This window comes from Uranotaenia lowii, chromosome 2, assembly GCF_029784155.1.
Source record: "Uranotaenia lowii strain MFRU-FL chromosome 2, ASM2978415v1, whole genome shotgun sequence".
NCBI classification, from domain to species: domain Eukaryota; kingdom Metazoa; phylum Arthropoda; class Insecta; order Diptera; family Culicidae; genus Uranotaenia; species Uranotaenia lowii.
The window spans coordinates 306,964,361-306,977,603 of record NC_073692.1 but is presented as its reverse complement, the minus strand read 5'-3'; the positions used below and the strand labels follow the sequence as shown (position 1 = coordinate 306,977,603).

The following is a 13,243-nucleotide window of genomic DNA, read 5'->3' as shown; positions in this document are numbered from 1 at the left end:
AAAAAAAATTGTAATCCACTTTTCATTTTTCAATTTTTTAAACATAACATGAAAATGATTTCTTTTGGGTTTTCAAGATATACAATTAATACAAGTATTTGGTATGAATTATAAATTCTGCAATTCCTGCTTTGGATCTGATTATATCTTCGATTCGTAATTTTGCATTTGTATTTTGTTTATCAAAACTTGATTTGAACTTATGATTTTCCTTTGAGACACTGAAATGTGGTTCTAAATAAAATCTGGTTTTAGGTTTTAATTTTTTTAAACTCCCTTAGTTGTGTCTCTATAAAATTTTAATTTCATTCTTTGGTATGAGTATTAAATTTGTTTATTCTTGTCTGGAATCTTCATGAAACTTCCCTATTGACATGAGAAAAATATTTATTCTATTTTCAATGACGCACATACCAAGCGATCAATGATGAAATAAAAAACATTTTAAATATTTATCCTTGAATTTTTCTCAACCAGAGAATTTAAGCTGGTGATAGAAGTATTGAAAACATTGTGAATTTAATTATGCCTTTAACAAAGCTAATCAGAGTTTTCATTTTTGATGAGTTCAATCACTCTTTCTCTATGTTTGCACATGATGAATTACCATTTTTTATTTGAAGGTTACAGAAACTACTTTCTATTCAGACATAATAGTTATTCTAATATATTGCCTTCAAATATCATAAACCAGAACTCATTTCCAGTTCCCTAGCACGTTTAAAGTGTTATGCAATCGTTGGGGAACATATGAAAAAAATCGAATCATAGGGACCCTCCGAAGGCTTAATCCGGCCCTAGTAAAAGATCAATTAATTTTTACTAGGAAATTTATATCGTGACACGGAACCCCTAAAAAATCAGAAATAACTAGGAAGATCTTAACCTCCCTACTGAATTAGGGTTCATATGAACCAAACTGTACTTTCTCGATGCAATATCTCAGGAATAATCAAAGTTAAATAGACACATGAAATTTTACGACTTTTCGACAAAAGAAGCTCTACAATCTCTCATTTTTGGATTGTTTGGAAATGTCACCATAACGTCTTAGCAAATTAACTGAAATTATCTAGGATTATAATATCCAGGATTCCTGTTTGAGATGTGAAATCAAAATACATTATTTTTATAATTTTGTAATGTCCTGAATTTTTACTTTTAGATGCTTACATAACCGACCTCGAAGTGAATGTGTCCTTAAAATGGGTTTCATCAAAGATAACTATTTTTGCTGTATCTGCTATTGAAAACAATAAAAAATACTTGGTTTCGCTGACTACAGATTGTAATATGCATAATAGGGCGGCAGCAAAAGTGGTCAAGTCGGTTTTCAAAAATCGACCTTAAACATTTGGTATACCCTCAAAATCACGTAAGAGGGACATTAAGGGAATCTGGGAAACCGAAGTTTTAATTTTGATTTCAAATGAATTTTAGGTGCAAATCGACTTCTGGTTCTCAATCGTTTTTCGGAACTCCGGTTGATTGATAGGAAATGTTTAATAAAATGAATCAAAACTCACTTCAAACCACATGTTAACCATTTGAATGATTGCAAGACATCATAGCGTTTTTTCGCTTGAGGTGATACTCTTAAGGTATGAAACAATACTTACGGTAGCTTAAAGTTATTTTAGTTGCAAAATCCAGCGTCCAGCGAGTTTTGGAATATTGAATGCCGAATTTCAATGTTTCTCGGCTTCGATTTCTTCCCGGTCCCTAATGTATCAAACTTAAATTTAATAGTGCAATAAATACTGATTGATTAGTTTTCCGCTAGAGTGACTAGTTGAAAACTCTAAACAGGGCCGTAGGAAGAACCGGCTCATGGGGGGGGTTTTGATGACAATTTTTTTCCTCAATCATTTTTGCTTGAAAAATGCATGCACAATGCACAAGTGAAAAAAATGTATATTTATGTACTAACTTCAAGTTATTAAGGTTAATTATATTGCGCATTAGAAGTTATTTATTTTTGAAAATAAATCCTAGGAGTTCCTAATTTTTTTTTCATAAAGTTTTCAAAAATAAGAAGACTTGTGATTTAGCCCAGTTGGTAAGTCAGTTGCCTCTTGAGCTGATTTCCGTGATTTCGAGCACATGAACACAGTTGTTCTTGTTGTTCCAGACAAGTTTTTCAATGACTGGTGTGTCAACTGCATTGTTGATAAAAGTCGCAAGTGACACAATGATGTAGAAACGATGATCGATGAAAAGGATTTTAAACGCTTCATTTAGAAGAATTTTTTTTAATTTAGGTATTTAAATGAACAATAGGCTGAGTCGATTTGGGGTTATTTTTGAGTTTTTCAAACCCTGGGATCCAAAAAGCTTCGTCTTGGTCCAAAACTCATCCGTGATTGTTTGTAGAATTTGTAAGTAACGTTTACATGAGTAAATTACAAGTTTTTGGTTTATATGAGAAAATAGAATATTTTGTACTGAAATATCAACATCACTTTTGTTCCTTCTGTGGAACCGAGCCAGCTGATGGTTTTTGTGCCAATTTATAAATTTCCTAGAGGAAATTTTCCGCTGAACAACTTTGTTGAAGACCGAAACTTCGTATCTTATTAGGCAAAAAAGTTATTAGCTGTTTAACAGGGGTATGTCTTTTCGCATTGATAAACAATAAATTCAATTGACATCACTGCAGGGTGCCCAGCGAGATATTGCATGACTACTTTTCCTGCAATACTACGCTAGCCTCCAGCAGTGATGTCAATTGAATTTATTGTTTATCAATGCGAAAAGACAAACCTCTGTTAAAAAGCTAATAACTTTTTTGCCTAAACAGATACGAAGTTACGGTCTCGGACAAAGTTGTTCAGCGGGAAATTTCCTTCAGGAATTTCATAAATTGACACACAGACTGTCAACTGGCTCGGTTCTACAGGAGAAACAAAAATGATGTTGATTTTTTAGTACAAAATATTCTATTTTCTCATACAAACCAAAAAGATGTAATTTACTCTTAAAAACGTTACTAAAAAATTCTACAGAAAATCACGGATGAGTTTTGAACCAAGGCGAAGCATTTTAGACCCCAGGGTTTAAGAAATTCAAAAATGACCCCAAATCGACTCAGTTTAATGAGCAAGCTTATTCTTTTGAACCACAAGCATAATCATTTTAAGCATGGGTAAAAATGTATTAAATACTCTGAAATAGTTAAAAAAGAAATAGAGTTACGGTTAAAATAAGGTTTATTCTCTACTCTTGTAAACTCGATTAAAATTTTAAATTTTAGTAAGGACCTTTGATTTTGAAGAATTTGCAATAAATGTAATTAATATTAAATAAAATTTCCAGCTGAATTTTTACCTGAGGATAAAAAAAACCAAGTCAAGAATTAAAAGTTATTATTATACATTTCATAATTTTAATCCTGTGATTGAAGTTTTCAAAATCAAAATCTAGATTTTTCAAAAAACAAATTCTTTTAAACGAATCTAGATCTGATTTTTTATATATAATTTTCACCAGGTTTGTGTTTCTAACTGACTTTGATTGATCTTTAATTCAATTTAATTTTAAATTTAATAGATTCCTTCAATTTCAATCCTTAAAAAAATTCTAACAGTGATATTTTAATATTGATAAGAGAAACTAAATTTGAGCTAAATCAAATGCGAATCTTGAATTTTTGTTCCAAGTCTGAATTCTGCATTTTTAACATTAATTCATTAAACCTGGTTGTTAATTCCAGATGAGAAATCCTATGAATGTAAAACCAAAAAGCGAAATTTGTGTCAGAACCCTTAACCAGAAATTTTTTATTTGATTCTGAATTTGTGGTTATCAATATGATTTTCTTTTAATTTTTTTTCGTAATTGAACTTTATTTCACATTTTTCAATTCTAGACTCATAAATTTTTCTAATGTTTCAACTCCGCATAAACACCGGATAAAAATTTTAGATCCTAATTCAAAAAATGGTTTGAATTTTAAATATTGATAATGATCCAAACTAATGATCAAGAACAATAAACTGGATACTTACTAGATATTTTTTCACAAGTTTCCGGCTGGGAAAATCCAGGCAATTTTATCTTAAAAAATTATCTTCAAAATTTTCCCTAAAATCCGGCCAAAATTCAGGCAAATATAAAAACTATTCCATAAAAATCAAGATGAGAAACACGTGAAAAACTTTTTTAATTTTATAGAAACACTTCAGCCGATTCAGAATCATATTGAAGGCTACCAAATCATTAATTATGTTTATTTTGACCAAATTTGTATGAAAAACAATTGAACGCAAGATACATTATTCTAAGGACTCAATTGAAATTTTCGTTTGATTTTGCAAATAGAGTAAGAAAATTTGGTTGAAATTCGGACAATCTGGTAAGCTTAGTCTAACTTTTTTTGAATTCATTATTTGGGACTCAATAATTATCAACAAGTGAGAAATTTTTTGAAAAACTGTTGTAGAATTATGGTCCTGGCATGAGATTTCGAGGTTTTGGAGTTGAAATTGTATCTCTATTGTTACTCTTGAATCATTTTAGTTGTTAATCAAATTTGGATTAGAAATGTCAAATTTTATGTATAGCATAAAAAATTTCACTTAGCATTTTTGGATCGTCATAAGGGGGGTTTAACCCCCAAACCCCCCCGCCCCCCCCCCCCCCCCCCCCCCGTTCCTACGGCCATGACTCTAAAAATAGAATAAAATTAATTGAAAAGACAAAACATCATACCTTGACGTTTTATGCTTTTTTAAATCATTTGGCTTCAAAATCTGAATTAAGATTTTCCTATTTTCTTAGGTCTCTCGTTAGGTGATTTTTAAGGGGCAAAAAATCGCAACCTTGAGCACTTTGAGGCTCCACTAAATAAAGTCCGATTGAGCTGAAAATTTCTACTGTTTAGTTATAACATTTTTTCAAATATTTTGTTTATATGAACCGACTTGATTGAATAACAATGATTTTGGCCTAATGAAAGCCTAATCAAAGTACCCTTAGCTTGAAATATTTGAAGATGCAAACTTTTACCAGACAATGTCATCTGGCAGTCCGAATCGTTACCTTAAACAACATCTCAAATTTATGCAAGATTCCTTACGGCATACCCTGGCGGAAAACGAAGAACTCAAGGTAGGAGCTGTTTTGAAGAAAATCTGATTATTTAGATTGTTTTTTTTTTATCAGGACTTAATCAATGAAATGGTACTCGACAAGCAAACCTTGAAAAATGATTTATTTACCAGCAAAGTGATAAATGAAAAATTGGTAACAAAAATAGATAGACAAAGGTATGTTTTCCTCTTACTTCTTCATTGAGAACTACCTACAGATGACCAATCACAATTACAGAGATCGTTTCAACGAGTACTACGAGGAAAGCCAAGCGGAAATGCAGGACATCAAAATGACTCTGGGGCTGATGCAGGTACTTGTGCGAATGTTCATCGATTCCTTTTCATGTGCGGGAGAGCAGAGTACTAATCAACCAATTAATCGCTAAACACAATTGTACACACACAAACACATTTACATATCCAAACACATTCACCACTCCATATAGAAGTCCTTGCACGTCTCAAACCGCAAACTAGCACGGCACATGAGCCGGTGTGCCAGGACCCGTTTCCGGCTGGGGGCCATGTTTCTCCGGATGCGGTCGACCAAACGGCGATGCGAAAGCAGCCAAAACCGGTACCAGCAGATGTGTTTCCAATTTGCGTCCTACGTGCGGGAACAGAACCTCTACTTGAGTGCCGTTACCGAGGCCAAGATGGACAGCGAGAGCATCTCGTCCTGCCACGGTCAGTATCTGGACCTGTTGACCCGCTGCTCCCAGTTGCTACACGAGAACATGAACCTCCGGCTATTGGCCATGGCACAGAAGGATGAAAACCGGACCGGAAGTTTGGTGAGGAGATCGGAACGAGCAGCGCTGGTAGATACCATTGCCGGGTGTGGGTCAGAATTGCCATCGGCAAGGAATTCTGCGTTGCCATCAGAAGAGGTAAGACCGGTCGGCCGGACCGTTTATTCTTGTGTGTACAATTTTGATAAACGATGAATGCGTGTGCTAGTGTGGCTGAATTTATAAATTTTCTTCTTTCGACATTTCTTAAGCTTAGTTCATTTAGAAATAGGAAAAAGGACACGCAAAATTTTGACAGAATTTTGTTGTTTATGAAAATTACTATCTGATCAATTTTTTTAAGTTAAAATTTACGCGATTTTAAGATATTTACGATGCAAGAAAAGAAGAAAAACTTATTGTGCACACCATTATCGAAACGCTAGCTAACAAAACCGTTTATTATTTAGAAAATTTATGTGCGTGGGTGGCGGAAAAGTACGCAAACTCTGTCAAATCAAGCGTAAGAGTACATCACATGATCGGCAACTACGGTTAAGCGTCATCAGGGAAGGCAAGGCTCATACCAGAATTTGTAATTTTTAATTTTTAATAAGCGAAAAGCTAAGTGTAGATCGCTGAAATGTCCTGCAAATTTATCTCCCAAATGCTGAAAGTGTTGCCTAGCTATGAGTCATTTAAACCTAACCTCAAACAACAAATTGTTGCTAGTTCAAGAGCTCGCAAGCTCTATAGCCGGTACCGAGGCAATGAGACAGATGATTTCTGATGGACGACAAAACTTGTGAAAACCGATATTTCAAACAAATTCCAGAGGTTTAACCCAAGCAACCAAAAGTCCCATAAAACAGGTACAAAAACGCTTACTCAGCACCATCATTTTTATGAAGTACGTTCTATGCAGCTCAAAATTTAAGTTCTTATTGATACTTTCAAGTTCCAAAACAAGTGTTAATGATCTTCTATTCAGCTTCCAGTGGTCTTTTAAGTCAGCTTCCAAAAAATCGTAAAATTAGCAAAAAATCTCTCTCCATCTTAACTGCACCCTTGGCATCGGTTCATATCACCTTCTCTTGATTATTTACTATTCTGTACATGGTGCCGCCATGATGCCACGCGCCGGATTTCAAACTTGACAAATTGCTCAATTACTTCTTTCCTACATTTCCCACATGTATCGCATTAGAATGGTCACTCAATTACCCAATTACTTATTGAAAAAAAACTATCCCGGCTACAGGATCGAACTCCGACCTTCGTGGAGAGAATTGAACACGCTACCACAAGACCACGCCTAGACGTTGTTTAACTGAAACTTAAAATCGAAGCGTTGATTTGATTTTGAAAGCACCTCAATGCAATCTTATTTTGAGCACTTTTGTGTCCTTAATGTGACTGAAGTCCCGTACAACGTATGCATAACGAACTTTTGCAACTTTCAAGTTCGTTAATGAGTACATATAGTTAATTCATGGGAATTGGGCAACACAAGTCACAAACAACGTACATATTAATCACTATTGCAACTTTCAAGTTCATTAATGAGAACATAAAGTTCACTAAAGGGAGTTGGGTAATTGATTCTCTTTGTCAGTCAATATGTAACTATCAATGCCCTCACTCAAGTTAATATGTGACTTTTGATTGCTTGGAAATCCTAAAACAAATAATCATATTTTTGTAAAAAAAAAACATAATGATTTGCCAATCTTTGCTCAAGTAAAAAACAAACAACAATTTTCAAAACGAAAATTTTGGTTTTCGCTGTTACTAAAAGCTTAAAAAGAGTACTCTTGTGTGTATATTTCGCAACCTACTATCTAAACTAACCGATTATATGTACTTTAAGTTCAATCTCATAATGATTTTGCTTCGTTTTTTTGTCAAATTTTGCCAGCAGACATTCCAGTAAAACGTTTTTAAGTGGCACAAAAAAATTGTTAATTTTTGATAATTTCGAAACAGCTGAATCCACCAATTTGCTCTCAGTTTCATTCAAAAGAGAAGTATTGGGCCAAAAAGTGGAGGAAAATGAAAAAAGAGGAAGTGGCCACTCAAAATACAGATTGTACAAAGTATAAGTGGGAAAACTCATCAATATCAAAAACACCAAAAATAAAGTAGAAATATTTCTTTTTTTTTAGAAAATAAACCGATCATACGAATGGTTTTTGAGATAGGTTCACGCGTTCGTAGCTGTCCCATTTCTATATAAACTAAGCTTTATGCAGCTTACGGCGAATCAGAAATACGGTGTTGGTTCCATTTTTGTGAATTAAGTTTGTTTGTTTCTTTGTTTTTGTTTCTAGTTTGTTTTTCTTCCCTTCTTTAGAGCAAGTTCACTGGTGTTGGGAAAAAGTGGTAGAAATTTTGACATTTTGAAAATTTTACCATGCAAAAATGTTTTCAAGATCTTTGGGCGTTGTATTTTATTACAACACTGTTTCTATTTCAGCCGTATGTGATAGAAATATTGCTATTTTTGCATCACAGCATGCGAAAATACAACACGTGTTGTAAAAAAACTAGAAGTCCACGGATCTTGAAAATGTTTTTACATGGCAAAATTTTCAAAATGTGCCGTAAGTGTCAAAATTTCTACCACTTTTTCCCAACACCAGTGAACTTGCTCTTAGTGATCAGTTATTTTCTGAGTTACTATCGGTAACCATCAAACAATCATCATTCGCTTCTAATCAAAACATTGCGCGTAGACGGCGTCGAATTCTTCGACATCTACTCGAATCGCTGACGATAATGCTTCGCCGCGAACGCTTCATGAAGGAAAACGATTTAATTCTTGGAACGCAAGAGATGCCCAAAAACCAAATTTATGCCAAAATTGGCTTAATTTCCTCTCTAGGTGTGTTAATTATTTTATTAAAATTTTAGTCTTAGTCTTTATCCCAGGAATTGATCCCTAGTAGCATTTTTCCTTAAAGGTCTGACTTTGGCGCAAACGAATTGATTCAGTAGCGAAGCGAATAATCAGCTGGAGTAAACAATGACTAAAAATCGGAAGGAGAAAATCAACAAGGAACGCTAGGCAAGACAAACAGAACGATAATTCATAGTACATGGTTCACTAAGACGGCATTCTTATATTGTATGTTTTGATTCGTTCGCGAGTCAATGCTTAACAGCGTCGTTACTGTGGTCGCGTCGGTAACGATTGGAAATTTTGAAGCAAACCAAGCGATTATCAGTCAATGTGGTGGAAAGAAGGTGATGAAGAAACACGCACACTAATACAGAACTCGTTATTCAAGAAGTAAAAATGTGTAAACAAAGCCTACGTCACTTGCCAGGATGTTTATGTATCCTAGGCGAGAATCGTAAACAGCAGTTGGCAATGATTTTTTTCTCTATAGTTTTCGCTGTTGGTTGTTTGTTTGGAAATGCAACTGACGTCACGAATTGTCATGGTTTCAATGTTTACAAAAAAAAACCTTTACTAACACCTAGCACGGGATTTCCATCGCCACCTGAGATGTGTATACAGGTTGATTATCAGTAACCCTGCCTGAAAAACGTTTTTTTTTTTCGTACATTAGATCTCACAAAGGATCTCACAAAGTTTTCGCCAGTTAGTTACAGCATTTTTGAACTAAGTAAACTAAATATTATGTGAATCTTTTAAATAATGTGAGATCGGGCGCTGAATCCGAAAATGAAATTCAAAAAATCTCAACCGAACAGAAAATTTTGGAAAAATAAAAATTTACTTGTACTTATGTTTAAATATCTTGGACTGCATAACAGTAATTCGTGATTTCATTTTTGCATATTGAAGGGGAATAAATTGTCACTTCATTTGTGCGTATGATCAACAATATTGTTGATATCAGTGACTTTATGATAGAAAAAATGATATAAAATGCATTTTTTCGGAGAAAAGTATGTTTAAGCAAAAATTTGAAACCTTTAAAAAAAAATAATTTGCTACAATTCAAAACAAAGATTTCAAGTGGTTATTTATCGAAATCGGTTGAAAATTGAAGAAGTTATGGTTAATTTACCATAACAGTATTTTTTTCATTTTTGAACAATTTAACGAACCGCAGTACACAAATCATGGTGCAGTGACAATTAAACATGGTAAATCTCACTCGCTCCAAGTTAAAATTAACTATTAGATTACCTGAAGACCACATGCCAAATTTCAGACAGATCTGAGGGGAAGGATTGCTTGAGTCTCAAACGTGAATAGGATTTTAAGGTATTCTGTTCGAGAGGAACAAAAAATTATGGTTTTCATTAATAACTTTTTTCTCCAACAGCCGATTGCTTATTAAATAAAGTCAATTTTTTTTTCATGATTGTATGCTAGTCTTATTGGTTTTTTGGGAACATGAGAAGAAGCTAAGTCTTTCGTGAAAAAAGTTATAACCATTCCAAAACTAAAGCTCTGAATTTAATGAATTTTTTTTTAAAATGACAGGTTTTGCTACTTTCATGAATTTCAACAAATGTAATTGTCAAGGTGAAATAAATCCACAAATTCATTTTCTATGCAAAGCAGTTTTTGAGAATGTTTTTTGTTTCATCGACGGTTAAACGGCTTAAAATAAGAAGCCAAAAACGCTAAAATTTAAAAGAATAAATTCAGCGTGTCCATTACCAGGATGCTTTAGGCTGGAACAAATATCAATTTCTTCTTTTGTCACTCCCCCCCCCCCCCCCTTCGAAATTTCAAAAAACCCGAAGGGAGTAATAAATAAAGTTTGAAGTAATTTATGTAAATTTCGATTGAAAATTCCAATATCTGAAAGATTAAAAGACCAAAAAACAAATTTAAGAAGATGGATGTTATTTCACCTTTTGTTTTCTTGATTTGATTGAATTATTCGGTAAAAAATTACTTGATTTGCAAGTTTTGTGCAACGATATAGTATGCAATTTTTTTGCATACAAGCTTCCGTGCAATTTTTTCCAATTTATTTGTTTTTCGCATTATTTTTTATTGTCCCCCCCTCGCGATGTTCCAACTCCGAGTGACAAAAGAAGGATAAGAAATTTGTTCCGGCATTGAGAAAAAAAATGACTGTTTAAAAAAAAATTACTTGGTCCAAAAGCATGCTTTCGATTGAGGTTTTTATCTGAAAATAAATATACACCCATAGAAGATATTGCAAAAATCCAACGCCTATTTAGCAAATCTCTGAGCCGGAAATGTGCTGAATAGCGTACTGAACCAAAGACAATATGATTGGAAGAGCACTACTAGCATAAAGACTCGAGTTTTCAAGCAAAATTATGCATGACCACTACACTGCCGTTCTAAGCAAGAATGTCCCATGTGACTTTTGGGTCATTTTCACTTTTTTGCTGGAAACGGTCTCTTTTAGTGTTAACTTTCGAATAAAAACACAAACAAGTATACTTTGTTCTGAACATATACGAAATTTTCATCAAGGTGGTTGTCTCTATGTTGATAATTCTACGCAAGAATGTCACACTAGAGAAAATTCTAAGGAAAATGCAAATTTTATCAAAAAATTGTCTTAAGATGAGTTCAACTTGTTGAATTTAATGTTATTCACTGAAAAGAACACTAAAATAGAGGGCAGAGAAGGAGCGAGAAGCCTTGAGTGTTTTATTCAGAGAAATTTTCACTAAACACTTTTCGGTAGGCACTACTTACAAGATCCATACTCAACTATACATTTTTATAAACAAAAAGGAACGTATTTCTCAAATTACGGTTTAGCATGAGTTTTTGGGAAAAAAAATAAACTACGCAAGCTTTAAAATGATAGAAAAATTGTAGCCGTGTGACAGTTTTTCGTAGAACTAGCAACGGCATGCGTTCTGATTCTACGCAAAAGTGTCACACGGAGCATTTTTGGCTCTAATTTGCTGTTGTAGGAAATGTAATTTTTTGGCAGAAAACATTGTAAAATGATTAACTTGAACTGTTCACTTCGAAAAAACTGTCGGTGAATTTTTAGTTTGAGAGAAAAATTGGAAATATAGCTGATATTTCAATCGCGTTTTTCTCGTTTGCACGTTTTTCCACATGGGACATTCTTGCTTAGAACGGCAGTACATACAAGCGAAACAAGAAAAACATTTTAAGGAATTTTTATCCTATTGGATAATTCATCCCAAAAAATATAGTGAGAATCGAACTCACTGCAATATTTCATCTCAGCTTGCCAGTCCGATATCTTGCTCAATGCACCATCTGAACCAGTTAGCAATCGAAAGTTTATTGTCATAGCCCTTCTGCCATCACCCTTCACCAAAAAAAAAAAACACTGCATTGGCCATCTGCCGTTTCGGCGGTGTTTATTCATCATTCTTTGTCTTTGATGGGAAAGGGATGAGAATGGGAAGGGAATGGGGTGGTAATGGGAAACTAGAGACTGTTTTCTATTGCCGGCTGGTTTACATAAACACGCATAGCACATCTTGGATGGTGGTTTTTTGCCGCCGGTTGGAAACAAAGAATGTATTTTTTTCTGAGGCCGGTTTACATACACACACACAGCGTTTGCTACATCATTCGACAACATCCTTGCTAGCTGATTGTTTCCATCCTGCTTTGGCTTGTGATAGGACATGGGATATGTTTTATTTGGTATCTTAGACATATGCAATGCGGTTGTGCTGGGAGGACAACGCTAGTTATTTGAAAGCTTGCTTATGCCCGTCCGGTATAGAATCTTATATCGGATTTTTTTTGACTGATTGATATGCTTTTTTAAACTTCCATTTATAACTTCTTTCCCTTTTTTATTATTTTTTGTATTATTCTAAATTAAATATCGATTTTTAAAAGTGGGGGGGGGGGTTGTTAAAGCTACGTTATTATCTAGGGGGGGTATATGACTTTGTGACGAAATGCTACGAGGGGGGAGGGGGGTGGTATGAAAATTCGAAAAAAGCTACGTCATTTATGGACGTTCCCTTATAACGTCCAATCGACTGCCTGAGTTTGCTGATAATGCTTTTTTCTGTTTTTTTTTGTTTCTAGAAAAAGTTCCACACAGCATCAGACCGTACCAATTCCAAGTTGAAGCTTCCTAGTTCGAAACGTTATCGCCCCAAGTCCGTTTGAGAGATTGGAGATGGTGATTTTTTATTTTCTAGATTTATAGTGTGTGATTAGGTTTTGAAGGGAAAATGATAAAAAAATAAAATAGTCAAATGCATACTAATTGTTTAAATTTTTGCTTTTTCTTCAATGGACTACTGAAAAACGACAAACCTGCTGAACCGTTCGGTTTTGGCAGCATTTCGAAAAACGGTTTCTTATCACTCTTTCACTTTGTTTTTTATTTGAATTAATCATAATGGGTCGGGATTCGACCAGACCGAACTGAACGCCAATTTGAAAAAAATTGAGTTATCTATTGCAGCCGATGCAAAACATAATAAACTACCCATCCAAGG

General features: G+C 34.2%; 1 protein-coding gene across 2 annotated transcripts; it reads left to right on the top strand.

The window, feature by feature from the left end:
- Positions 1 to 4,978: 4,978 nt before the first annotated feature.
- On the top strand, positions 4,979 to 12,921 carry LOC129750131 (uncharacterized). Of its 2 annotated transcripts, none has more exons than XM_055745361.1 (5): positions 4,979 to 5,109; positions 5,164 to 5,267; positions 5,329 to 5,404; positions 5,543 to 5,983; positions 12,825 to 12,921. In XM_055745361.1, the coding sequence occupies exons 1-5, from the start codon at positions 5,014 to 5,016 to the stop codon at positions 12,906 to 12,908; spliced, it is 801 nt and encodes a 266-aa protein (XP_055601336.1). In that variant the 5' UTR covers positions 4,979 to 5,013; the 3' UTR covers positions 12,909 to 12,921. The 2 variants fall into 2 exon arrangements, with proteins under 2 accessions (XP_055601336.1, XP_055601335.1); XM_055745360.1 differs by having other exon boundaries at positions 5,540 to 5,983.
- The last annotated feature ends 322 nt before the right edge of the window (positions 12,922 to 13,243 follow it).